The 26,673-nt window shown below is 53.1% G+C and overlaps 11 protein-coding genes across 11 annotated transcripts; 4 read left to right on the forward strand and 7 right to left on the reverse strand.

Annotated features, from left to right (window-relative positions):
- Positions 1–521: 521 nt before the first annotated feature.
- On the forward strand, positions 522–3,104 carry J4E87_000291 (uncharacterized protein; the record flags this gene model as incomplete). The annotated part of the gene is made up of 1 exon (XM_049371950.1): positions 522–3,104. The coding sequence occupies one exon, from the start codon at positions 522–524 to the stop codon at positions 3,102–3,104; it is 2,583 nt and encodes an 860-aa protein (XP_049238084.1).
- A 725-nt stretch (positions 3,105–3,829) lies between these two features.
- On the reverse strand, positions 3,830–5,550 carry J4E87_000292 (uncharacterized protein; the record flags this gene model as incomplete). The annotated part of the gene is made up of 2 exons (XM_049371951.1): positions 3,830–5,363; positions 5,417–5,550. 2 exons carry the CDS (start codon positions 5,548–5,550, stop codon positions 3,830–3,832), a joined length of 1,668 nt encoding a protein of 555 aa, XP_049238085.1.
- Positions 5,551–6,822: 1,272 nt separating this feature from the next.
- Positions 6,823–7,604, reverse strand: J4E87_000293 (uncharacterized protein; the record flags this gene model as incomplete). The annotated part of the gene is made up of 3 exons (XM_049371952.1): positions 6,823–7,115; positions 7,183–7,448; positions 7,522–7,604. The coding sequence occupies 3 exons, from the start codon at positions 7,602–7,604 to the stop codon at positions 6,823–6,825; spliced, it is 642 nt and encodes a 213-aa protein (XP_049238086.1).
- Positions 7,605–8,529: 925 nt separating this feature from the next.
- On the forward strand, positions 8,530–9,847 carry J4E87_000294 (uncharacterized protein; the record flags this gene model as incomplete). The annotated part of the gene is made up of 2 exons (XM_049371953.1): positions 8,530–8,871; positions 8,930–9,847. 2 exons carry the CDS (start codon positions 8,530–8,532, stop codon positions 9,845–9,847), a joined length of 1,260 nt encoding a protein of 419 aa, XP_049238087.1.
- A 253-nt stretch (positions 9,848–10,100) lies between these two features.
- ATP25 (ATPase synthesis protein 25 mitochondrial) lies at positions 10,101–11,348 on the reverse strand (the record flags this gene model as incomplete). The annotated part of the gene is made up of 1 exon (XM_049371954.1): positions 10,101–11,348. One exon carries the CDS (start codon positions 11,346–11,348, stop codon positions 10,101–10,103), a length of 1,248 nt encoding a protein of 415 aa, XP_049238088.1.
- Positions 11,349–11,847: 499 nt separating this feature from the next.
- On the forward strand, positions 11,848–13,398 carry NMD3 (ribosome-binding protein; the record flags this gene model as incomplete). Its single annotated transcript, XM_049371955.1, has 1 exon — positions 11,848–13,398. One exon carries the CDS (start codon positions 11,848–11,850, stop codon positions 13,396–13,398), a length of 1,551 nt encoding a protein of 516 aa, XP_049238089.1.
- A 1,880-nt stretch (positions 13,399–15,278) lies between these two features.
- On the forward strand, positions 15,279–17,409 carry J4E87_000297 (uncharacterized protein; the record flags this gene model as incomplete). Its single annotated transcript, XM_049371956.1, has 4 exons — positions 15,279–15,430; positions 15,478–15,851; positions 16,297–16,970; positions 17,029–17,409. The coding sequence occupies 4 exons, from the start codon at positions 15,279–15,281 to the stop codon at positions 17,407–17,409; spliced, it is 1,581 nt and encodes a 526-aa protein (XP_049238090.1).
- Positions 17,410–17,506: 97 nt separating this feature from the next.
- On the reverse strand, positions 17,507–19,470 carry J4E87_000298 (uncharacterized protein; the record flags this gene model as incomplete). Its single annotated transcript, XM_049371957.1, has 7 exons — positions 17,507–17,923; positions 17,973–18,133; positions 18,185–18,694; positions 18,758–18,829; positions 18,883–18,906; positions 18,961–19,224; positions 19,467–19,470. The coding sequence occupies 7 exons, from the start codon at positions 19,468–19,470 to the stop codon at positions 17,507–17,509; spliced, it is 1,452 nt and encodes a 483-aa protein (XP_049238091.1).
- Positions 19,471–19,979: 509 nt separating this feature from the next.
- On the reverse strand, positions 19,980–21,133 carry J4E87_000299 (uncharacterized protein; the record flags this gene model as incomplete). The annotated part of the gene is made up of 3 exons (XM_049371958.1): positions 19,980–20,539; positions 20,587–20,858; positions 20,904–21,133. The coding sequence occupies 3 exons, from the start codon at positions 21,131–21,133 to the stop codon at positions 19,980–19,982; spliced, it is 1,062 nt and encodes a 353-aa protein (XP_049238092.1).
- A 1,137-nt stretch (positions 21,134–22,270) lies between these two features.
- J4E87_000300 (uncharacterized protein) lies at positions 22,271–24,799 on the reverse strand (the record flags this gene model as incomplete). Its single annotated transcript, XM_049371959.1, has 3 exons — positions 22,271–24,243; positions 24,292–24,603; positions 24,652–24,799. The coding sequence occupies 3 exons, from the start codon at positions 24,797–24,799 to the stop codon at positions 22,271–22,273; spliced, it is 2,433 nt and encodes an 810-aa protein (XP_049238093.1).
- Positions 24,800–25,137: 338 nt separating this feature from the next.
- J4E87_000301 (uncharacterized protein) lies at positions 25,138–26,151 on the reverse strand (the record flags this gene model as incomplete). The annotated part of the gene is made up of 1 exon (XM_049371960.1): positions 25,138–26,151. The coding sequence occupies one exon, from the start codon at positions 26,149–26,151 to the stop codon at positions 25,138–25,140; it is 1,014 nt and encodes a 337-aa protein (XP_049238094.1).
- Between the last annotated feature and the right edge of the window lie 522 nt (positions 26,152–26,673).

Raw genomic sequence — 26,673 nt, forward strand, 5'->3', positions numbered from 1 at the left:
TCAAAACCACAACAAACATCTGCGCTATCAACCGCACACCCGCTGCCTACCCCCAAGTATCCCAGAGCTCTCCAAGACATTTGCACCCCAACCTTGCTGTTCTGCTGTCAGCAGTGAGCTCGCAACCGTTTCTTCTCCGCTTTCTGTCGCCGCACACCCCTACCACGTTGCATCCCACCTCGAGCTCCCTCACCTCCTTCAACGAATTGCGACACGCACGCGTCTGCTCAACCTTTACATTGCGACCGCTTAGCATCACGCCATCGTACACGTCTCTTTGAACCGCAACCGTCACCGAGGCCGCATATTTAGTCCTCGTAAGGGCTGCAGAGCGGGCACTGTTCAATTGCAAGCGAGTCAAGCGATTCACCACCCGCCCGCTTCAGGACGGCCTCCTCACCCATCACCAATAACCAAACACTACAACACCTGCTTCTCGGTCTGCCTCTCGTCCCTGAGTAAAGCAAGCCTCGGCTAGCCCACACACACCTGCTCATTCGCGCTGCATTGAGCTCGCGAGAATGCGGGGGCCTACCTATTCGGAGGCTGACCTGTTGGCTTTGAAAGAGTCTCCCCTCGTCAAGAAGCCGGACGGGCTACCTTCAATCCAGCAATGGATGGATGTGCCTGCCGACCAAAACACCAACAATGCCCACGCCAACAACAATGGAACCATGCGTCGCACTCGGGCCGCTCGAGACGGAGAAGGGGCTACGCCAAATGAGCAGCGACCGCTGATCAACCCCATGGGCCAATTCGGTCGGCGCCAGAGCATGCGTAAGTCTTCTGATGTTCAGGGTATCAAGGCCGCTATTGACGCGCTTTTTGTAGAACCTGGCGAAGAGACAGTGCTCGGTCCGCCAAAGCTAGCCTTCCTCTCGGCGCGCACTCCAGCGAAGGGCACAGGCGATACAAAAGAACGCACAGGCTTCACCTCTACAGACGGAGACAACGTTGGCGACCGCTTTCCAAAGAACGACCGGTGGACACGGGACCGCGAAAACGACCGGAACCGGGACAAGGGCTACGCCAATGGCCGTCGCGTTCCACGCGAGGACGGTGAGGGCTGGACAAATGTCAAAGGACGCAAGAGTCTGGGCCAAGAAGACTTTGAGCGCTTCCACCGTAATGGCGATCGCAACCGCGACAAGCACGAGGGGGACCCCGAGATGGACGTAGCCCCACGCCGTGGCAATCGCGAGCGAAACGAGCCGCGCTGGGGTCGTCGCGACGATAAAGATGAGGGTACAAAGACCGGCGTCCAGGGCGGTTGGCGCGAACGAGACCGAGATCGCGAGCGAGACAACGGCCGCGAATGGAACAGGGGCGGTAACCGTGGTGAAGAAGACCCAGAATGGATGGACACCAAAGTGGAGAAGAAGGAGTTCAAGCCTCGCACACAAGAGGACTTCCAGCGCTGGAAGGAGCAAATGAGGGCTAAAGATACCCCGGCTGGCGAAAAGGAGGAATCAAGAGAGGTTCCCGCAGAGATATCTACGGCTGTCTCAATCACCGCTCCGCCTATGTTGACTGCGCCCCTGCACGCGCCTTCTGCGGCCGAACCTACACAGGGAATCCTCTTCGGAAATTGGGGTAGAGACAAGTCGGCAGAGATCCCACCAGCAGAGACCATCTCGGCGAAACCCAAGCCAGATAAGAAATCGAGGTTTATGACAATGTTTGCGAAACCTGAAGAGTCGCAAGCGCCCAGCCAAATGCCGGCCCCGGCACCTGCATCGCCAGCACCTGCCATGGAAGCCAACGCCGACAAAGAAGGCTTCCAGCGTATCCTCCAGATGCTTGGTCAAGTAAGCACTGGGCCTTCCCCGGGACCCCAACCCCCTACGAGCATGCCAACCCCAACGAACGGAATGAGGCAGGGTGGAGGCGTCTCATTAGACTTCCATCAGCAATCGCCGCCGCCGGATCTGCAGCACGGTAGACCACCTCCAAGGACACTCGAACAGCAGAGCATATTGGAGCACATTCTGGCTCCACGAGCCGGTCCACCGGATTCTCGACCTTCACAGCAATCGCGCTTCAACAGCATGTCGCCAGAGAATGCGCTTTCTGAACAATTCAGACCCCCACGCCCTGACTCTGGCCATCCAGAAGATCACTATCCTCACCAGCCCCCGCCGCAACGTAACGCCCCGCAAGATGCAAATCTCGCAGCTTTGTTGAACAGTCGTCAGCGCGAGGATACGCAACGCGATCAAGTCACGAAGCAGCGTGAGCGTGACTTCCTATTGAATTTGATGCAGCAACCTTCTCGCGCTACACCGCCGCAGGTACAGGGTCACAACTTGCCTCGCCCATCTCAGGAAGCTCACAACATGCCTTTCTTCGAGCAATCAAGACAGCAGCCTCAGCACCCTGCTCAACACCAGGCCAAGGGTCGTGGCGGTCTGCCTCCAGGTTTCATGGAAGACCCTCGTATGTTCACAGAGAACGAGATGCTGCGTCGTGAGGCTGCCGATCGCCAATTGGAGCTTCAGCATATGCAAAGACTACAACAACAGCAACAGCAACAACAGGAGTCCATGCGAGCCAAGAACCAGCGCATGCCAATGGGATATCCAACCCCGGAAGATCCACTAATGGGCCTCCAGCGCCGCAACACAGGAGGTGACCCGCGCATGCCAACCAATATGGGTATACCTTCGCAGCCTGTACCGGATATGCCATATATGGGCGGACGAGGTCAACCGGGAATGCCGCCAACACCGCAAGAGCGGCCGAACATCGCTCCACCACCAGGATTCGGCGGTCCAATGCGTCAGCCACCTGGCCTCAATGGTCCCAACCCTCAGCAAATGGGACCTGGAGGACCGAGCTTCTCAGCTGGCAACACACCGCTTGGTCATCCTCCTGGCTTTCCGCCCGGTGGCAGTATCCGCGGATTAGGCTTTCCAGGCGGACCAGGAGGACCCGGTGGTAATGGCATGCAGGGCCCACCTGGCTACTTCCCACCTCCTGGCTATGGCGGCCCCCCAATGCCCGGTATGCGAGGTGGTGAAGATCCACGCATGATGTTCGACGGCCAATTCGGCGGACCTCCACGCCAGCAGCCAGGTCGTCCTGGGCCACCCAATATGTACTAGCTTCTCGTACAGTCTCGACTGAAGGGCTCATCTTCGAGCTTGAATGTATTCGGGGTTCACAAACCATCAACTTTACATTGATTTCAGCAGAATGTAATAATGTCAGTTCTTGGCTTCAAGCGTAGCGTCGGCGTCGGGGATGCTGTATATTTGGGTCTGGGCCTTCCCTTTTCTACAGCGATATGTCCCTGGGAAGGACAGGATTGGCATGTCGTCAGATTTCAGATGTGATATGTCTGATCTCTGAGGGTTTTATGTACGTACAGTCACTTGGGCACTCTAATGTATAGAGGGGCTACGAGGCACGAGACGATGCCATCGCAGCAAGAACAAAGATGTACTGCGCTACTGCAGCGTAGTTACATGAAGAAAGAAAGAAACAAGAAGAAAAGGCCAGCTTGTAGATCATAGAATGTATCGACAGTTGGTGCAACTTGATATCTCCAATGATTGTGATACGCATGTGCCTGAAAGTTTGGTATGACACTGTAATGAATCATGCAAGACGGTTTTGATAGGGTTAACGTGCTCATGTTCATAGACCAGGTGAACCTCGACTTGACACACGCAGCATGTACAGTTATCGAAGTATAGAAAGAATTTGAATTACATTGCTCATGTGTATCACTGAATGATAAACGCCAGAAGATATCCCCCACCTTCGCCACATATGCTCATTGACATCATCCAAGATGGCTACATTACCACGTCGCTCCTCGGCCGACTTACAGTACAAGCATACCGAGCAAGCTGCCCGCAGCCAGGACAGCATACGCGCCCATGACTAGATGGCCATGGGGGAAAAAACCAGGCGCGTTGACGCTGGGAGCAGCACCCTCAGAACTGGAGCTTGCTGCACCACCACTGCCGCTGCCACCACTGACAGCCGCAGTACCCTTACCCGTAGCCTCAGGTACACTGCCATCGCCCTTGTTGCCTGCAGCACTCAGTAGTGAGGCACAGTTGCCAGCAGTGGTAGCGCTCTGGATGCTAGCTCTGCCCGAGAAGCTGCAAGCATCTGCGCGCTTCTTCTGTCCAATGTAGTATTGGTTTGCGACAAACGCAAGTTGGTCCTTGGGGTCGCAGCCAGAGTAAGCACCGAAGTCACCGGTTGTAGAGTTGCGCGCAATGCCGTTGCAGTAATCTTCGTTCTCGCCGCAGATGAAGTTGAAGTCGTCGGCGTACTTGTCGTCATCGTCGGATTTGTAGACGCACTGTAGGCTGTCCACCATGCAGGCGCATAGCTGGGGGTTGACGTTGGGAGGCAGTGGCGAGGCTTGCGCGAGCCATGATCCACCGACTGAGGGGCAGGCAGGTGCCGAGTTGGTGGGTGTGTATTCAGATCGTTGAGTAATAGCTGGAGTGGCGGAGGCGAGCTGGCTTTGTAGAGATGTGAAGTCGGGGTAGGGCGATACGCTGGCGCCATTGTCAGCGAGCGAAACGAGTCCGTAGTCGTTTTCACCCATAAACCACTCGTAGACGATACCGCCAGAGAAGACGTCAGTCATGTTGCCGTAGAGAACCTCAACCTCGGTGAATGGACGGCTGGTGGGACCGTCATCCAAACCTTCGATGCATCCGTATTCAGCGAAGAAGACAGGGACGGGGTAATCGGAGAAGAAATCGACGCGCTCGCCATAGGAAGAAGAAGCGTAGTTGCTGTCGCCACACCACGAGTAGACGTTGTAGCCCCAGAAATCGATGGAGGTCTTGTTTCCTGAGTCGCCGGGCTGGCACGCGAAGTAGTGCGCAAGCTCATTGCGCGACGGCACATCGGCAGTCGCGTAACCCACACCTAGCGTGTTGCGGTAGTCTTGGTTTTGGATATACGTCTTGGTGTCACGGACAGCAGCCTTGACAAATCCGGCGGCAGCCGTTTGGTTATCGCTGCTGACGTTCTCGTTACCAGCAAAGAAGCCAATGACATTCTTGTATTTGCTCAGCGCGTCGATAACCCCTGTGTATCGCTGATACAGCGTGACGTCCCACTCTGGGTTGTTCGACTCGATCGACGTGCCAGGCTCTCCCAGGTCGGAGATGACATAGATGTCTGCGCTGGCCAGCTGCTCCATGCAGTCATCGTGGTTTTGGGTCGGATCGATAGCGTATACGCGAATGACATTGGTGTAGATCTGCTTGAGGTAGGGAATGTCTCGTCGGCAGGCGTCGCCGTCGGCTAATGGATCTGTGTATTTCGTATCGGCGCTTGTCGAGCCATTGGGAGAGTAGTTCTGCTGGTATGCGACACCCTTCAGATAGCTTGGATGCTGTCAGTATCGTGCTCTAGACTGGCAGAATGGGCGTGTACTCACAACTGCGAGCCATTGTTTGTGTAGAAGAAATGTTGGCCATAGACCTCAATGTCTGGTATGTCGTCGTAACTGGCTGCCTTTGCCCCGCTGGTGGCTAGCGCTGCCACGGCAGCAGAAACGATACCCTTCCACATTACCATGCTGATTGTCGATAGCGAATGTAGGTAATGAATGAATGGGTATTCGAAGCTTTCTCAGCGCAGTGCTTGGTAGGCAGTGCGCAAAAGCTTGGTTGCGGAGTGAGTGGATAATGGACAAAGAACCGCAGTGTTTCCGGGGCAGCCGGAGAGTTATTGTTTTCCTTGGTTTTAGGGAACCCGGGACGCGTGTCTTACGGGTTACGGCTGGCTGCAGGTACTATACTATTTCTATCACTTGGGTGGCTATGCTGACAAGTCGCCCGGCCCGAGGTGGCGACGTAGGCGCTGATGACGCTGCTGTCGTTGTTTGGTGTGGGGCTGTCGATTGGGCGATCTATCGATTAGTCGAGGGCTAAGCTTTTCGGGAGCGTTTAGTGGGTTTGCCTTCCCCAGTTTTCTTCATTCTTGGTTGGCGTCGCGCTGTGCTGCTCAAAATCGGGCAGACTTTTGACTTGTCCGTTGCTGCGTGCTACGTGCTGCGGGAGTTGAGGAAGCGACACGCGACGCAGGTCCAGAGGTCCGCCATCAGCCGCGCATACCCCGTATCCGTATCTCGCTTGTTACGATGAATGATGCAAGGATGGCTCCTCAGTGCCGAGGTCCGCCAATAGTAAAGAGAAGGAGCAGGCTCTTTTGACAATGTTGTTACTATCGGTGACTTTTACAAGACTGGATGGAATGCCAACTGAGTGGAAAGAAATAGGTATCGTACACACGACCTCCGTGCCATTTGCCAGCGATGATGACTGGGCGTTCGGGAATAATACCTAGGTACCCTCACCATGGCAACTAGTCGCGGCCCTGCAGCCCTCACCTCGCCGCTATCGCACTACCATCTCCATGCACAAAAAGAGCCGACGTAATGGTGTACGCAATCTGCGGTCTTTGATTCGTATTCCGCAAAGAGAGAATCAGTTCAGATGCCCCTGTTTCCTCAGAACACCCTCCCAACCACAAAAGCCTCAAACACGGCGTTCTCAAAAGCTTCTCTCTCGACCACACCACCGAAGCCATAACACCGCACTAATGCCACCAACTTCTCTTTCAAGCTGTCCCACCTGTATGCCTCCAGTCCCGCAAATCCCTCTTGTCGCCGGATATAATCCCACGCCTGTACTGGCGTGACTTCGCCGTCTTGAAGCGGAACATAACTAGACAGTGCTAGAAGCTGGTCGATACTCGCATGTGGAACCTCCCAAGTCGAAGGAGAGAACTGTCGTTGCCCAGGTGGTGAAGGGTGGAGATGAAAGAGGCATGCTGAGACAGTCAAGGCGTGGCCGGTCGAAGCAGAAGTATCTGTGTCGGATCTGCCAGTATTGGGCGAAGCCACATCGATATGTGGTAAACAGGGAGACTCAAGACTATACGTAGGAGTTTAGTGACGGCGCAGTGAGGAAAGACAACGGGGATCTCATACGTCAAGACGAAGTCCATCCCAACAAACTCTGGGTCCATGTTACCCATGCATATCGCAGAGCCACCAGGCGAGCCCGTGGTGGATGTGTACCCTGATAATGCGGAGCCAGACAACGGCGGACTTATGAGCTGTGCCGAGCCGGCTGCATGACAAGTGTCAGCTACCACGGATTGAGAACACTTGTCGTAGCCCAGCCGTAGTGTACTTACGTAACGATTGCTGAGACACTTGCTGTGCGTATATCTGTTTCCGTCGGTTCTTTTTCTTGTTCTCTTCTTGCCCAACGGTTAGAGCGATCCTCTTCTCAATCTCCACGTTCGCTCCCTCTTCCTGTTGAGCAAGTCCTACTCTTGATCTATCGGGTACGGCAATGCCGTTTTGAGTCAGCAGACCTTTCAAGAAAGCGACCTCAGAATACAGCGCCTTGGTTTCTTGCGACAATCGAGCTTCATTTGCGCGGAGCTGGACTACTTCACTTTCGAGAGAAGCCGTGTATGCTTCTTTGCGCTCGCGATGTGTTCTGATTCATGTTCAGTAGAGCACCTGACGTATAAACACGGAAGCGCAACGTACTTCTGCGCTCGTCGAACCTGTTCTCGCCGCCTTTGTCCTGGATTACGCGTATCGCCATCGTCTGAATACAGCGAGATGTATGCTTAGCGACCCGTACCTGGAGCTTCGTAGGCCCTGATTGGACATACCGTCGGGAGAACTCTTGTCGCCTTTGAACGGCTTGAAGGTGAACTTCATCACGTGCACAGCCTGTATGGTGCTCCGGTATTCAGATGTGGTGTTCTGTCAGCCACCCGATAGGAAGACCGGAAATGGACCACTGTGCTTATGGCCCCAAAGTGCAGAAACCTGATAGGTAATCAGTCTCTCTCGGAAGACAAGAGCGATCAAGGCGACGAAGCTGCGCGTGCTGCGCAGATGCCAAGTCTAGTGTTCCCATTATGCCGTATCCATCTCCAATGTCGCGCCAATGACAACGGCCCGGTTGACATGTCTGACGGGCGCAGTTGAGACACGGTGTCACAAGTCAAATTGCGCGCCCTGGCCCTGTTCTCAGCTGGGAATTCTAGGCTAGCCCTCTCTGGTAATTGCTTCAGAATCAAATCTACTCGTTCAGGCAATAGATCGACGAAGCGCTCGCTTGACACGGGCACCGTTTCGTATTTACCGCATACCCGATATGTACCATCTCTTCGCGCTGCATTTTCCATGAAACCAAGCGACGGGTGGTGCGGAGAATCCTTGTAATCTTCAGCCTGAGGCTGTAGAAGTGGCTTGCTCCCCCGGTCGTCTTCTGAAATTATACGCCATTCCGGATTAGGCAATCTTGATCGAATAATCGCGGTCTCTTGGAACGCAAAAGTATCAGGCTTTGGCTCAAAGGCGGTTTCTATAAGAGAAGGGTGTGTATTTGGCGATTGGGCATTCAACAGATCAGCTGGACTCTCTATCTTACCTTCTCCACACACTCGCTCTCAGGCTACCCATTCACACTTCATCATTAATCTCTGTTCTGTCTTGACGCCGTACTCAACACCGCAAACATGTTCACCAAATCTTTCCTCTTCGCTCTCCTTCCTTCAATGGCAGTAGCAGCACCACACCAACGACCCCGTCCAGGCGCACACCAGGGACAACAACAAGGTGGAATGAGCTGCATGCAGCAGCAGAGTGCTGGAAAACCTGCTGTCGGCAAAGCCATCTACATGTTGACTAACGATGCCGAGAACGCTGTCGTTGCGCTGCCCATTGGAGCCGATGGTATGCTTTCGCAAGGCAAAGTTATGAAGACGGGTGGTGCGGGTTCTATTGCCGTCGATGCAGATGGCAAGCCCGCGACGCCTGATGCACTGGTTGGCCAGTCGGCATTGACTGTCGTTGGGAACGTGAGTTTAACACATCTCCGGAGAATATGGACAAGAATGTCGGACTGACGAGTCTCAGAACCTGTTTGCCGTGAACGCTGGCTCCAATACGCTTACCATGATGACCATATCAGCCAACGATCCCACATCACTCGCCTGCGCCGGCAAGCCTGTAGCCATACCTGGAGAATTTCCCAACACCGTCGCGGCATCTGCAAAGAACAAGCTTGCATGCGTGGGAACTACGGGTGCACTAGCTGGAATCTCATGCGCACCTTTCTCCGAGCAAGGGCTTGGACAGATGGACGACCTCCGGCCCTTCGACCTCGGACAGACCACTCCCCCCGTTGGACCCCTAAACACCGTGTCGCAGGCGTTCTTCTCATCCGATGAGTCCGCTCTCTTCACCACCGTCAAGGGCGATCCAGCCGTGAACAACACAGGGTTCCTCTCCACCTACGCAGTGCAAGCTTCCAATGGCGCCGCCGCTCTCTCGAAGAAAGACGTTCGCAGCTCACCCGAAGGAACCGCCGTGCTGTTCGGCTCAGCTACCATGCCCAACGACCCATCCTCCCTCTTCGTCACCGACGCGTCCTTTGGTGCTGCCGTCCTATCGGTAGACTCTCAAGGCCAAGCGACAGTCAAAGGCTCCCAGAAGATCGACGGTCAAGCAGCAACCTGCTGGGCAACAATTTCCGATGCAACAAAGAGCGCATTCGTTACAGACGTCGGTGTCAACCGTGTTGTGGAGATGAGTCTAGATGACGCGAGCATCATCATGCAGCTCGATCTGTCTGCTAATGGCGATCCTGGTCTGATTGATCTCCGCGCTGCAGGCGACTTTGTCTATGCCTTGAGTCCTGGCAATGGAACCACCAACGCGGCGATTACAGTGCTCGATGTTTCCGGAGGTCAAGGGTCAATGAAGCAGGTGCAGCATTTCGACCTGGGCGGAATGGCAGGAAAGACCGCTCAAGGTATGGCTGTGATGATGTGAGGGGTCTGCTGGTGTCTTTGTAGTATGTAGTTTCTACTTTTGTTAGTTTTTATATGTATCATACTCGATGTTACGTGCGCGCTGCTACGCTGCCTATACATCATGAAAGCCAATTATTTGCCATAACACTACTATAGTGTGTCATTGAAGTCTCTTTTAGTGTAACGTCCTGCACCATTTCAATTCGCACAGGAGCGAGTTCTACAGTATTTCTACATTTTGTACAGGTCGTTCAGTCGTAGCGTTGGTGCACTCATCTGAGGCCAACTGTGTGTAACCGGCGTATTTGTTTCCTCTTTTCTGGATTTGAAGCGGGCGGAAAGAAATCACCAGGAGTGGGACGTGGTCGGTGCATCTGTTGCGCGGGTGTCGGCGGGCTGGCAGACTTGCTAGACTCGGTGGGCGACGTGTTGAGTGCCTGCGGCGACTCTTGTGTTCGATAATCAAGATCTTCGGCATCCTCTTCCAGATCTTCGATGTCTTGCTCCAGTTCTCTTAGTGCTTCATCGGCGGTCTTGTCCTTCCTTTGATGTGTCCTTAGCACTCCACCCCACAATGTCTCGAGGTCTGTCTCGGCTCTCTTCTCTTCTGTGAACATCTGCACGACTACATTGACGCCAGGCTTGATGTCTCTGAAACCGACAAACTGTTTCACATCATCTCCGGGCATGTGCGTGTCATCGGGATGCGCTTCCAGTTTCCCAAGTGTGCAACAGATCCAGCCTGTGCGTATACCGTCGTCAATGTTGCCTTCGGGTGCGGAACCACCAACGTTTGCCAACATTCGCATGCGCTTGGCCTTTCGCCTCAGCTTGATCTTCAGCTCATTGCGACCCAGCAAACCGGCTGCATTCGCCTTCAGTCCGTGTTCGCGTCGAAGGTATCGGCAGAATCGGTCGGCTGCTACGTGGAGATGCTTTTCCGAGCGCGCTGTTGCGATGAGCATGATCAGCTTGGGGCCGAGCGCAGGCGGAGGGTCAAGATTTCGCAGGTCGAGCAATTGCAAGTCGTCGAGACCGGCCGTGATGGAGACATATTCGAGAAGGGTGGCTAGGAGAGGTGGCGGGTTCGGAGGGAGGTCTGGGATCTGGGCGGGATTCAATGCGGGCGACGGGACCGATGACTGTTGTCTGAGATACCACGGGATTGCATTGTCTTGTTGGGAAGGTGGCGTTGTAGATGGCGAGGCTTCGGTCGCGACTTCTGGCGCAGCTTCTTTCCAGCCCTCGGAGGCGTTCGTTGTGGCTTCCTGGGATACAGTGTCGTCGTTAACAGGCTTGGAACTGTCGTCGAGGAAGCCGAACCCGGGATCGTCGGTTGAAGGATCGTTCTTGTCTACCCGCCGAAGTGCACTCGTACTGAAGGCGCATCGTGAGACTGTCGAAGGCGCGGTGCGCAAAGATGCGCCATTGGGTCGGGGCACTGAGGTAGATTGGCGAATCTGGGTACTCCGACAGGCATTGCAGATGAACCTAGAAGAGGCAGCCCTAGAGAAAGACATGGTGTGGATAGAGCAGACACGAATAGTGGCATGGCACTGCGCAGTTGGACTTTCTCGATGACATCGGTGTTTCGTAGCACCGACTGTGGGCCCCTACTAGCGTCCTATGAACTTCCCCATCACATGTCTGGCCTTGTAGCACCAGCATTGTGATGACAGCACGCTATCGTGTATAAACGATATCCGTCGCACGAGTTATAAATGGCACTACTATAGAGTGAAAGCTCGCTCATTCTGTGTCTATGATAACACTGATATATTGTCTTCAGCGGTTTGGGTAGCGGGATGCATCTGCCAAGAGAGCTAGTGGGGGCGAAAGAGGGCTTGCGGCGAACTTTTGAAAATCATCGGGCACGCGGGGCACCAATTTCAAAGCAGTCACTGCCTGTCCGACTCACACCGACCGCTGCTTCTCTCCTTATATATCCTTCCACTGGTCCTCTGATACCTAGAGGGACGCGCACTATCGAAACCTCTCTATCCAAACACCACCGCACACATGGAGGGCGTCGTGATGGATGCTCAGCGCTCTTTCGCGCCTGAGCCCAAGAACTCGGCCACGATTCTCTGCGCAGACTGCGGCGCGCCGGTTGACGGCACACTCTCGGGCGCCTTTTGCTACGACTGCATCAAACTCAAGACGGACGTGACGGGCGGCATCCAGCGCGAGGCAATCCTGCTCATGTGCCGCGACTGCGACCGATGGCTCTCCCCGCCCACCACCTGGGTCGTCGCTGCCCCCGAATCGCGCGAACTGCTCGCTCTCTGCCTGAAGAAACTGCGCGGACTGAACAAATTGCGAATCATCGATGCCGGCTTCATCTGGACGGAGCCCCACAGCAGGAGGATCAAGGTTAAGATTACCGTGCAGTCGGAGATCAACGAGGGCGCCATCATGCAGCAGAGCTTCGAGGTCGAATACACACAAAACTACAACCAGTGCCCAGACTGCGCAAAGAGTTACACCCACAACACATGGAGGGCCTGTGTGCAGATCCGCCAGAAGGTGCCACACAAGAGGACCTTCTTGTACTTGGAGCAGTTGATCCTCAAGCACGGAGCCCACAAGGACACGATCAACATCAAGGAAGTTCACGACGGCATCGACTTCTTCTTCTCCCAGCGAAATCATGCCGTAGGCTTCTGCGACTTCCTCAAGGCCGTCATCCCAGTCAACATCAAGCGCTCCGAGGAGCTCATCTCACACGATATCCACACTTCAACCAAGAACTACAAGTTCTCCTTCTCCTGCGAAATCGTACCCATCTGCAAAGACGATCTTGTAGTCCTCCCTATTCCCCTCGCAAAGAAGATCGGCAACATCTCGCCCCTCACACTCTGCACCCGCATCGGCACCTCCATACAACTACTCGACCCTTCGACCCTCCAGACAGCCGATGTCGCCACGGACATCTATTGGCGCACACCGTTCCGACCCCTCGCAGACGTACAGGAACTGACCGAGTTCATTGTCCTGGACATCGAGCCTCTGGGCAAGTCAGTAGGCCGCCACTTCCTCGCCGAAGCCACCGTGGCCCGCTCCTCAGACATGGGCGTCAACGACACAACATACTACTGCCGCACACATCTTGGTGGTATCTTGCACGTCGGCGACTCGGTCATGGGTTACCTCCTCAGCAACACCAACTTCAACAACGATCTCTTCGACGTTCTCGAAAACAACAACAAGTACGCGGCCGCTATTCCAGATGTCATGCTTGTCAAGAAGTACTACCAGCGATCCAAGAAGAACAAGAACAAGCGCAACTGGCGCGTCAAGCGCATCAACAAGGATGAAGGCGAGATGCTGCCCCGTAAGCAAGATCAGGAGAAGATGGAGCGCGACTTCGAGATGTTCTTGCAGGACGTCGAGGAGGACCAAGACCTGCGCGCTACCATGGCGCTATACAAGGCGCAGCAGGAACAGAAGCAGCGCGACGCAGATGCCATGGAGACTGAGAGCAGTCTTGGTGACGATGAGGATGAAGGCCTGCAGATTCCGATGGATCAACTGCTGGATGATTTCGAGGAAATGAAGATGCACGACTGAAGTTAAAAATGACGAGATCAATGTCGCATGAGTTATGGCGTTGTGGCTTGCTGCATCTACGGGCGTTTGGCGGGTAAAAGGGACGGGAAGTACCACGTTTATAGAATTGTCGATTTCATCCAATGTCGACTGGGCATCTTGTCCTTCAATCTCAAAATACTTTCATTCACCTCGCCATTTCGTTCGTCGCTGTGGCTGTAGAGGTTGTGACAATTCTACTGCTGCAGGTGAAAGCAGGAATCGACATCGTTCGCTATCATGATTCTAGTGGCCTCAGCGCGGCGACGTAGGTGCCGTATCGCTAGCTCAGTGCGGCTGGTAGTGATGGCGACAGTTTCACCAGCTTGCTTCAAGCCTCTCTGAAGGTTCATTTTCAGGCCTCACACAGCTCAACAGTTTACACAAGATCGGCACGGATAGGCCCGGTTCTGAACTTTGATCAAGGCTTGATGGTTCCCCTTGCCCACGCCCAGCACCTTCCGCGGGGATATCCTTGATCACGTCAACGGATGTGTGCTGCCTACTGCTGATGTTGCAGGCGATCCGGATCTGCAATTGAAGGTTGCGCCATGTGTCATGCGCTACTCAGGACAGCGAAAGAGTTGGCGCGGCCGACTCAACAGCTAACCACCTGGGCACCTGCGTGGCGATGTCGAGATTCTCCGTGAGCTCGAAAGTTCAATGCCACAGTGTTCCACGAGTGTTCTCTGTCATTCTAATTTACAGTTTCTTGCGCAATCTGCGAGTAGGCTTTCCGGCTCTTGTGGTTACCGGTGCCTCGCGTGTCGCACCATCGCCGCCAGCTTATCCTGGCGACACGCAATCCTAGGTAGTTCAGGAAATAAGACTCGCTCCCGTCCGAACGGCTTCTCACCGCGCTCGAACGAGGTCGCGGGCTTTGCTCCACTGAGTCGTATAGGGTCAACTTTGAGTTTCCTGAAGTTTAAGTTTTGGCGGAGAAAGGGCCGCCTTCATCCATAGCCGTACGCGACTCAGCCGGCATCGCTAGCAGAGCCGGCTGAAAGACCAGCATGCGCAAGGGCGTTTCTGCCACTTGTGAACATGGGGTAGAGCCTCTCTTAGAGACATGACCTGATGCGCAAGTCGCAATTCTTCAGTTCGCAGGTTGAGTAATCGATGCCTTTCGCACGCAGGCAGACTACGACATCTGTCACATAATTATCTTAACGAAGCTCAGCTGAGATACTTGCCCGCCATGGCCGACGAGTTTACTCGCATTGTCGAGGAGATGATGCTAACTCCCCCGAACCCAAATGCGCCCTTACCACTGGCGAACAAGAAAAGCACGATGTTTGGTGTCTCGATACCATTCCACGTAGGTCCTTCTCGACAATACAAACGTCCTACAAACTCACCGTCATAGGTTTTGTGCTGGATTGTCGTAGGCTTCCGTCTTCATACTCGCCTGCGAGTTGTTCGTGAACCTGGTCTCGATGACCTCTTCGTAGTCCTAGCGGCTGTGTTCAACTTGATATCTATCATAGCCTTCCTCCACGGTAGGCTTGCACGACTCTAAAATCGTGGTCGTTATACTGATTTCTCGCGCAGGCACCAATTATGGAATGGGTCACCATCTTATCTACACCTTACGAGAGTTGCAACCAACCATGATCTGGCTGTATATCACAAATGCCGCATATCATACGACCACTGTCTTCATCAAGATATCCCTACTCCTACAGTACCTGAGGCTGTTTCAGCAGGGAGCTCGCCGCATCATTTGCATCGTACTTCTCGCGTTGGTGATAGTATGGGGCCTGACTTTCTCATTCATGGCTTGGGTACCCTGCTTTCCAGTAAGGAACTTCTGGGATCGACAACCTGGCTCTAAATGCTACGGCTTCGGGTATCGCACTATCATGGAGGCGAAACTCACGATCCTCGCATTTGCTGCGACGAACATGGCGTTCGACATTGCAATATTCCTCGTCCCGATCACGGAATACTTTAGGAAAGATCTCAGACGGAAACAGGTGCTTGCCATGACTGGATTGTTCGCCCTCGGTTCGATGTAAGTGCAGGTTCTGAACACTCCAGCATCACCACTGACAGACGCAGTGTCGTACTCATGGCTATCCTCCGCCTTTGGAGCACCTTCAAAAACAGTCAAAGCATGACCCAAAGTTTCGATTTCACATGGTGGTACCCCGAAGTCCTAATCATCTCTTGCCTCGAAATCGACTTCGCGATAATGTGTGCGTCCATGCCTATATTCTGGCCCACCGTCATGGCTTCCTGGACCCAAATCTTTGTCACCAACGAGGTCCGCGTTACGCACCACGAACGTCTGCCCAACGATAGTCGCGATAACTTCGAGTTGGTCAGGAACACGTCGTTGAAGAGCACAGGGAGTGCGGAAGAATTGGCAAGGGTTACGAGCGAAGAGCAGGACACGGTGTATGGTGGATTTGACCCGGAGACGGGCAAGGATGGTAGATTTGCTGCTATGCGAGTAGAGGTACAACCGCAGGCACAGAGGACGCGGAGACTCTGAACAGCATGTTCCCAAGGAATCCAGCTCATGCTTTTGCCTTTGACTCTTACGTCCGTATGTGTGTTGGCAATTCGGTACTTCCTCTGTCTGACACGCTCGACTTCTCAGCATTGAGAATGCCAGGTGTGGCTCCTAGCTGCATGGGCCCCTGCAAGAAAGATCATCGAGGCACAGCTCGACAAGCTGCAAGCCAAGCCCACTCCACACGGCAACTGACCTCGGTTGCAATGGCTCGCCGCATCCTTCATCGACATCTTATTTCCGTTCTTTCAGTACGAAATCCTCATATCAGCACGGTATAATGCTGCTACATTCCCTTGCGCTGCTCGTCTCTTTTGCGACGGCACACAACCATCATCGTGCGGAAACGGAAACACCTGCAGTCCGGACATTTTTCTACGTCGGGGGTGGCTACAGTGAAGATGGCAAGGGTGGTCATATATTCAAGGACCAAATGTATGTCGAAAAGTTAACGCCAGTATCCTCCGAACAACATGATACGGATCCTGTTGTTCTTATCCACGGACAAGCGCAGACGGGCACAAACTTTCTCGTGAAGCCAGACGGAGGGATATCATGGAGTTCAAGATTCCTTGAGGCTGGCCATACCGTCTATATCGTGGATCAAACCTTCCGCGGCCGCTCCGCCTGGGCACCAGTGACTGGTGCTGATGCGCCGTCGACCTATTCTGCTGAGCTTATCCAAGAACGCTTCACTGCTCCACAGCAATATCGTCTCTGGCCCCAATCTACCCTTCACACTCAATGGCCAGGAACAGGCATCATGGGCGATCCTACTTTCGACGCTTTCTATTCCTCCAACGTCCAGTTCATATCGAATGCTACCTATCAACAGAGCACCATGCAAGCAGCAGGAGCACAGCTTTTGGACTCGATCGGTACTCCCGCGTGGTTGCTTGGCCACAGCCAAGGAGGTCTTCTGCCGTTGCTCATCGCTGATGCACGGCCTCATCTCACGAAGGGCCTCCTCTTGGTGGAGCCGACTGGTCCGCCGTTCCAGGAAGCAGTCTTTGGATCTGCAGCAGCGAGACAATGGGTAGGTCCACCGATCCTTCAGTCTCACTTGAGATGGCTGCTGACTTCAAGAACTACAGGGCTTGACAGACATACCGATGAATTATTCGCCTCCGGTCACTGACCCCGCGATCGACTTAGTGCAACAAGTTTATCAGCCTACCAACCTGACAAGTAACAATGCTACTGTTCCTTGCGTGTTGCAAGCAGCCGAGCCAGCTCCGAGACGACTTCCCAATCTGGCCCCTGTGCCCATTCTTACCGTTACGTCAGAAGCTAGCTACCACGCGCCGTACGACTACTGCACTGTCAACTTTCTCAAGCAATCTGGCTGTTCTAAGGCTGAACATCTTGAGCTTGGAAAAGTCGGCATCCATGGCAATGGGCATATGATGTTTATGGAGAAGAACAGTGATGAGATATGGAAACGTATCCATGATTGGATGGTGGCTGCTAAGTAAATGCCTATCAAGATGCTCAATCCTCAGTGCCAGCATGTTGAGTTACAAATCCACAGTCTTTAAGCTACTCTTTCAGCTAGCTGTCTACATAAACCGCCTACTTGTCCCTGGTCTCACTTCTCTCATCCATTTCAGCATTCATGTCCGTTTTGCTGCGCTTGTTCCGGATGTCCTTCCAGCCCATACCCAAGCTGGCAAGGGTAGCCAGACATGCTATGCCTACCAAGAAGTAAAAGACATCGCGCAGACCCTCCGAGTATGCTCTCAGCACGCCATCTAGTTCTCCAAGCGGGACGAGGGCTCGCACGGCACTGGCACTCGATCCAGCATCAACCGCCGCCTGGGGCGATATCATGGGCGCGTAGCGTGTGATGGCGGAGCGGAGTGTCTGCGCGAAGATCGTGTTCGCGATGACGACAGCGATAGATGTACTGAGGTTCTGGAAAAAGACGACACTGGCCAACGCGACTGGGTATTGGGCCGGGGATACGGTGTTCTGGACTGCAATGATGGCCTGAAAGCGTCAACGATGCGACCCCAAGCTGTGCAGAACTTGGACTTACTATCTGCATACCACATCCTCGGCCAGCGCCCAACAAAATCTGGTAGCCGATCCAGACCGAGGCGCTCGTAGATGCTGTGAACGTTGACACAAGACCGTTGCCGATTGCGGTGATGATACCACCTACGAGCGCCCAGGGAAGATAGTAGCCCATGCGAGATACTTTGAAAAGTAAGCTAGCGAAAGCATGAGTTTGATAGTGTGGAGACATACCTGCAGCACCCGTAGCGATAACAACGAGAAGTTGGCTCAATATACTCGGTAGTACGTGTACACCACTATCAGTCGGGCCATTGCCCTTCACGGCTTGGAAGTACGTCGGCATCCAAACACTCGCTGTCATCATGCAAGTGATAATGCAGCTGGCGTACACGCAACTCGTCCAGATGATGCGCTGTCCAAGCAGCTTACCTGGAAGCATGGCTTGGTCGCCCATTCTTCTCTCCCAAAGTATGAAGAGGGCGGCGCATGTTGCAGCACCACAGAATAGTCCGATGACGACAGAGGAGCTCCAGGCGTACTTGCCACCACTGCCTAGCTGGAGAGCGAGGAGCAGCATAACAGACGGAGGGACGAAGAGAGCAAAGCCGAACAGATCGAGGTCGGGTATGATTTTGCGGACGAGAGACAGAGTAACGCGCGGCTTCGTTGTGCGCTCAGGAATGGGGACGAAAGCGATGAGGGCGGCTGCCACTCCGCCGATGGGTAGGTTCATATAAAAGCCTGCGTTTGGGTTACCGTCAGCTTTGAAGGCAGGACCAAGACGTGATAAAATGAACAACGTACACCAACGCCAGACCGCATGCTCAGTGAGAGCGCCTCCAATAAGCGGTCCTGCGACGATGCCCATTTGCGCAGCTATCATCTGGTCAGCATCCAGCCATGCGCACTCCATGATACAGCATGCATACTTCCGAGTACTATACCAGTATACACTGTCGCATCCTGTTAGCGTTCATCATTTAGAATTCATGACCCTAAGAACGCACCTGGACTCTTTTCTTTCGGCACAGCCCCTGCGAGGATTGTCATAGCGCCGTTCACGATACCAGACGCTCCTAAACCTGCAACCACTCTTCCAACGATAAGGAAGGCTGAAGAGCTAGCGATACCGCAGAGTAGGGACCCGAGTTCGAACAGAGATACGAATATGAGAAACACAATCTTGTTGTTGAAGTGTGTGTAGAGCTTGCCGGAAAGTGGTTGCAATGTTGCTCTGGTAGCGACATCAATAAGCAGTTGGACGTGGTTCACTCAGACTTGGAAGGGAGACAAAACGTTGTTTGAAGAAGACGACGTACGAAGCCAGCGTAAAAGCACCAATGTACCCTAATTACAGGTATACAAAGTCAGTATACGTCTCACATCGCGGTTTCGCAGTTACACTTACAGCCTACATCTGGAAGCGAGTGGAATTCGGATGTAATGCGTGGTATTGCCTAATACCATCAGAATCGGATCATCCCACCAGCGACACAGGCGATACATACAGTACCCATGATGGAGGTGTCGAGGCAGACGAGAAATGTAACTAGCGTTAGGCTACCGAGAAGGGTGAAGAGTTTTGGACCCTTGAGATATCGATCTGGCGGCGGCGTGTCGCGATAGCTGTCCATGTTGGCTGGCTGCTATGTAGGTATGTTCAGGTTCACGTAGAATTTGTCTAGGTTGTTGTAGGTTTCGAACGAAATGTAGTAAAATGTTCGTGTGCAAAAGGCCAACGAGCGATAACGATATGCAGTGATCAGGTAAGAGCAGGTTTGAATGGCATATATAATAGGAAGTCGCATGTTGACCTGTGGCTTTGTCCATGGATCGGGTTTCGGGCGGGTTTGACCTGCATATCAGGCAGCCGCAGCCGGAAATTAGGTCAGATCCTCGCAAATCCGTCCCAAGCTTCTCGTAATGCCCTATTAATCATTTAGAGCCTATCTCAAGTGTATCTTTGTGTCCTTCACCATCTGCGCAAACGTCTGTAAACTGATCCATTCAGACCCACTCACATGGCTCAAGGATTGAAAGCATTAGGCAACCAGAAGTCACTCGAAAAGTCCAGTGCCCCAAAATCACCAAAACTGCCATTCCATCCATCCGACGCATTGCCCATATCGTCATCGTTCTCCGTCGTTGGAAGTTTCCAGTTTGGTGCCATAGCCCTTAGCGTTTCCGCAGCCGCAGCAAATAGAGTATCCTCGCCTGTCTTGGCCTTGAATTCCGTGTTAGCCTGCTCAGCAATCTCGGCAAACCTCTCTAGACATTGCACGATGTCGAAGCTTGATTGGACGATGGGTGGTATCCAGTCTGGGATTCCTTTGAGGCTGGCGAATCTGTACAAGGTCTTGATACAATACGAGAATACGAGCATCGATGGAGCCGTCAGACCTATGACGCCGCCATTCCAAGCGTGTTCTCGACAGGCTTTACTGGTCTCTAGAAGCTCCATAAAGTACTCGATGCGCCTGGGCTCGAAAGCTAGATGCGACACTGACAGCTCCTCCGAAGGCTTTGTCAAGAGCGCAAGATCGTAGATGGCAACCTGGGCGGTTTGATTGAGACCGATAATTAACCCTGGAGTAATTTGAGCGCTGGAAGAGGCGGCGGAATAATGATCTTACAGTGCTGTAGAACCTCAATAGGAAGTGAACTTTTGAAGTTGTTAAGCGCCAATATTAGAGGGTCGATAGCCATCATAGCATGCTTTGCTGTATTGTGATCGTCCGAAGCTCTTCGTGATACTTCGGCGGCGCTAACAACAATCTTTGCCAGACGCACAGCGGCGACCAGTATGACGTCTCCTTCACATTCTTTGTTCTTAGTGAGGTGATCGCATGCATCTTCGATCTGCGACGACCAAAGCATCAGGTCATATTCGAAGATAACAGCAACGCTTCTCGCGTCAGTTGAGCTACGATTAGTTTACTTGCAAACTTACTTGGCGCATAATATGAAAACAGATAGAAATGCTCTACTGCCCTCGGTCTTCCGAACTTCCTTGTTATCAACACGAGGGCCTAGGCTTGGACATCCCGCGGGTTGCATGGGCTTGTCGAGTCGAAGATCGCTAATCAGCGTTTTTGCAAGACCGCACATGGAGCCCAGGAACTGTTTTCCATGGGTGAAGTACGGTGACCTAAAAGCATTAGAGTTGGAAACACCATACATGATCTGCGTCCTTACCAAGCTATGCACATGATGACAGTCAAGAGCAAGTCAATGCTCCGTTCTCCCTGCACAATGATCCTGGAAGCCAATTGTTCTCGTAAGTGCTTGCTCAACTGGCTTTGCTTCGTTATTGCTTTGGTGAGTATTGTGCGGATAGCATGGCAAAATAGCGGGTATTTGAGATAAAGCTCGTTTGTGGTAGTATTCTCCGACATAGGCATGAAGGGGAAATAGTACAGATAACTCGTCCGGAAGTCGTGCACCTGATCGCTAGACAAGTACTTGTCATTGTCAAAACCATCGGTCCCCTGGTGGGGAATTACGGAGGAGTCGGGTGTTAGCACGAGCTGATCATTGGGCGATATGGTGAGGGGCGCTGTGCGCTGTGTTCGAAGCAAAGAGACGACTTCATCGAGTTTGTCCTCCAATTTTGACCTCTTCGGCGCTTGGTTTGATCTAGGTGCCCTCCTGCGCACAGCTGATGAAGCTCTGCACTCTTTACCTAGGCGGTGACATCTTTGCGTTCAAGTTAGCCCGAGTGCGCGGAAGGTAGCGATTTGGGCCTACATCAACCTAAAAGCCTCCAAACTAGGTGACCTAACGTCGATGTAGGCTCTAGGGTGTTCGGCGTTTTCTTAGGTTGACGTGCATCCCCGAGTGTGATTGCTCCATAGTGAGCGTTTTGATCAAAAGGATGGCGCACCTGTCGCAAACACCGCCGTCGCGTAACATACATCGGCATTTCGCTTTAACGCAGTTGCTACATGCCTGACCATATGGCGCAGGGGTCTTGCCTACTGCGTTCGTTTCCATGATAGGATTTCGTCTGTATAGTAGGTACTCAATCTGTATGCGAAGAAGACGAGCTTGATGGCGTTGGCTGTGCACGCGCAACGCGCAAAAGGGCGGGATTCGGAGCGGAATGACCGAAATTAGGCAGCCAAGTGGACCCAATTTCGTGTTTCGCCCCCCAAACAAGGGGGACCGTTCGCCGTTACTACACGCCACAATGAAGGTGAGTAGGCATCTCTGACTCCAAATGCGACCTGGCTGGTTTCGCGAGGTAAAGAAATAATCATTTGAATAGGGTATGTGTCCGAACTCCAGAGTTCCTAACGCCGCAGATCATCCCGCCCCTTACGTCTTCACCTTCGCCTTGCCTTTCCTTAGCCTCTCGAATTCTTGAACAATTTCAACAGCTCTCAGGTCAGCCTCGGATTTCCGGCCCATCCACTCAGTCTCTCCCCGTTTTGCCGCCTTGATGCGCTTTCTCGTACCGCCTTTCGCCAAGTACTTCATACTCTTCACGATGCCATCTCCAGGGTACGCTATAATCCCAAAGGTTGCTGCGCCAGTCTTCGTGATCAGTCCGGACATTCCCTTGCCGAAGCCCTTTGCATACCCGATCGCACCCTCTTTCTTCCCACCCTCATACGTCTGACGGAAGGGATCCGAGAGGCCGTCGGCAAAGCCATGGATGAAGGTCTTGCCACCGACTTGGAAGCCAGAAAGAGCGCCAGTGACCTCCCCATGGTCTTTGACTTCTTCACCATACAACCTTGGCACGTTGCGAAAACCTTCTGTGGCAGCGAGAGGGAGGTCGACGATGGTACCCTTATAGAATGCACCTACAAATCTACCAAAGCCTTTGGCAAAGCGACCTGCGGCAGCTGCGCCGCTTGAACCCGGCTTTCCTGAAGACGCTGAGGCTCCTGAGAATGTAGCAGGGTGTTTAGGCTCAACGAAGGGATCCACAACCATGCCCTTCACTGCCATACCCATGTCTCCGACAATGCCAACACACGCCGAAGTTGTACTTGTTATGGGGTCCCAGCGTTGATTGGTGATGATGAAAGGATCGGTTTCGTGGTTTTCGAGATCGGTGGGATCGATGGAACCATTCTCGATGAGTATCTGTGCCGCTAATTTGGAAAGAAGGATAGATTCTTTCTTGACCTTCCACGATGCCACTTGTGTAGGTAGCAGTGCGCATCGCATAGTCTCGAGAGGCAAATTGGTGTGGAAAGATTGCACTGCTGCCTCGACGCCTCGCTCGTTTGCCATCTGCGAAGATAAACCCCGTGCGGCCTGCTTTGCCTCGCGCGTGAGACAAAAGTGGATAGCCGCCGTAAGGTTTTCGGCCGTCAGAAGTTTGTGGGGGATAGGCTGTGGACCAGCTCCCGCTGCTGCTATCATCTCTCCCCAGAACGGCTGGTCTCCAAAGAACGGAACGACAACAGTAGGACATGCATTACGTAGTCCGCACGCAGCTGTACCTGCACCGCCGTGATGTACCACCGCTGCAACATGCTGAAACAGCCATTCGTGTGGACAGTCGCCGATGAACAGAACGTCGTTATTGTCGTTTGGTAAGTCGCCTCCAAGGTTACTCCATCCTCTAGAGATGATCGCTCGGATACCTAGGGCGCGCACGGTTTCCAGGATGCTTGATGTCACCTTTGCAGGATCGTCGAGGACGATGCTCCCGAAGCCGATGTAGACCGGCGGAAGTCCGTTTCTCAGGAACTGATCAATTTCCGGAGGCGGCGTGTACGGCGTTGGTTCGCGGAAGAAAAAACCACAAACATCGATATGCGCTGCCCAATCAGGTGGCTTCGGAACCAAAGCCGGAGACCAGCAGTACGTAAAAGGCACTTTGAGTGTAGAAGCAAGTACAGGTCCGACTGATAGCGGCACCTCTTCAAGGTCCAAGGAATGTCTGAACCCATTGATGACATCACCTAGACCCTGCCACGTTAGAAATTCGACGACGCCATACGATGCATAGTTGATGAGAGCGGTCGAGATTTCGTCGCTCTTGAAGTTCGCCAGCGGATGCGGAAAGGCTCGGGTGCTGCTCCAAGGCATGGTAAACATGAGATGGAGTGGAATGCCCAGAGCTTGGGCACAGTGTACATGCGCGAAACTAGGCGGGTTGGCGATGATTGCGTCTGCCACAAATGGCTGTTGAGTTTTGATGTCCGGTTCGATACATGACTGCCAGCAGCCATAGAGCATCTCGGCGATCATTTCCCTTTTCTTTTGGATATCGCCTTCGCGAAGACTCTTCATGGACGGTATCAACCCTGGGTTCTTGACCATGTAGGCCACTGCTGCATGTTAACGAGGTACGAACGGACCTTTACAGCATAACATACTGAGCTCTTTGGGATCCCCGCCAATAGGATAAAACTCCAGATTTGACTCCTTTACGAAGCCTTCGAACGTGTTGTGTGTCGCTATGCGGACACGGTGGCCGTACTTTTGTAACTCTTGTCCGAGGGCAATGAACGGTTGTACATCGCCTCGACTTCCTACGACTTGGATGACGATGTTCAGACGGATACTCCATAGTCGGCTAACAGTGAATCTTCGGCTTAGTTCTGGTTCATCTTTGTCATGCTTCGGTACAAGCTTGACGAGTGTTTTGGTCAGTCGCGAGTTCAAGTCAATGTCGATGCGACCGTCATCTGCTCCCCGTCAGCATAGTTACAGATAATAAGACGAGTTGCGCTTACTCGTCACTCCAGTATCTCCTGGCTGTGGTATTGAGCCCGTCAGCTCTTCTGCAGTGTACGGCGGTGGTGCGCCGAAATGATATACGTCATCGTCGCGTTCAGAATCTACTGGTATCGGCGCTTGGGTGCTATCTGGTCTTGCTTTCATGATGAAGGGCAATTGGGTGAAGTGAAAAAGTATTGCTTCTGACCCAATTCTGGCAGACGGCGACTTTTATCATCACGGTTTTACTACGCAATACGCAGATTACGCAAATACGATATACGAAGACCCGTCTCCGGCTAGCGTGAGATCACGGATCTTCCCGCAAGTCTAGCCTGTTCCATAATTCTAGCGCTCCAAGACGCGTCACGCCGGGCTGAGCCCGGAATCGGCCTCACATGAGACCAAGAGAGAACTGGGAAAAACTACCTGTATTGTTTAGACAAGTAACGGGGTCCTATACAAAATGTAGCTCACATGCATAAAGCAGCACTTATACCAGCTCAATCAGATTCATCAACCTCTGCATGCGCAATCGCCCACCACCCTCGAACGATGCTCTTCTCGGCTGCGACGCCCGTCAATGGCTTCCTACCCATCTCGAATTGATGGCGTTTGAGTTCGTTCACAACAAGCGCCAGCTTCGCCAGCCACATATCTGAAGGCTGACCCTCGAAGTGCGGACCAATAAATTCACATGCAAACTGTTGCGCAAGATCGAGCTTCTTTTCTTCAGGCCAGGGGTCCATTAAGCCATTGCGTGCAAGGCCTTGGGACACCAGCATCGTCAGTCCATGTAGCAATGGGAAGAGTCGAGCATTTTCTAAGTCGGCAGCTTCTTCTACATCTTCCCACTGAACCAATGGGTTGTTGACACCCAAGCAGCGGTTGGCTTCCCACAGTAGTATGTTGATCGCCAGGCTTGTCTTCCTCTCGATCGCGTTGTGGGCGTCCCAGAGTAGGAAACAGAATCGAATGAGCGGAAATGCCATGGGTTGAGGACTGGCACCGCGAGAAGCTGTAATCGCGTCATGAAACGGCGAAAAATAATCCCCGGCGCTTGCTGCATCTTGCAAAGCTTTCTGCAGGATGTCGTCTCCGTCGCTCGTGTAGCATTTCTTGAAGAAGTGTAGGATGTCTTGACGGTTGACATCAGGATCGGTGTTTGCGACGCTATCGCGTAGCTGTTCGACGAAGGCGTTGAGTTTGTCCCGGTGGTCTGGTATAGCAGAGCTAATGTCGCCGAGTATTGACAGCGCTCTCTGCTCGCTGTCGAGGTTTGTAATCGGAACCTGACATTCTGGGCATTCGGCACCCTTGATTCCAATGCTGGGTATGTCAGGCCAAGTGCTCTTCAATTCGACGTCGCCACCGTTAAGAATGATCGAAAGACAACGGTAGCCGAATATATGCCCACAGGCTCGTAATGCGGCCGGCGCGTGATCTGGACCGAAAGCTCTGTTACAAAGGAAGCACGTTGGTGATACTTGCAGGTATCTGCTAACGTTACCAGCCATGGCCGATTCCGATCTGCAGGTGAGTAGTGGGCTGGCGGTCAGCGAGGGTAGAAAACGTGCTAAGAGAGGTTCTTCGCGACTGGGTGTATCCATGCAACTTTGTGAATTTTTGTTGCTTGATCTACCCTGTGAATGAGCAGTCACAAGAACGCGTTGTGCCAAGTTGCGCAAACAATTCGACGAAGAATTGCCAACGATGCATTCTTGATCACCCTGCGCTTCTCGACAATGGCTATCTTCAGCTGGGTCTTGGAGCGCATGTCGGAGCGTCGGGAAAACACGCAGGTGGCACCGATCTCAGCCAACGCCACCTGGGCAGTCGTGTCCTCGACTGCTGCGAAGCAATATTCGGAGGAGGACGACAATAAATTTGTCAAGGGAAGTGTGCTCTCCAGCAGAGATGCAAAAGGATTCATTCACCGCGGTATAGCCGATGTTCAGGCGCGGAGAGTATACCTAGGTACGGCCGAACTGGCGTCGGAAGGAAATGCGCCTAGGAACGGGTGTTTCGACGATTGTCAG

Source organism: Alternaria ethzedia, assembly GCF_023757985.1.
Source record: "Alternaria ethzedia strain BMP 0044 chromosome Unknown scaffold_1, whole genome shotgun sequence".
NCBI lineage: Eukaryota > Fungi > Ascomycota > Dothideomycetes > Pleosporales > Pleosporaceae > Alternaria > Alternaria ethzedia.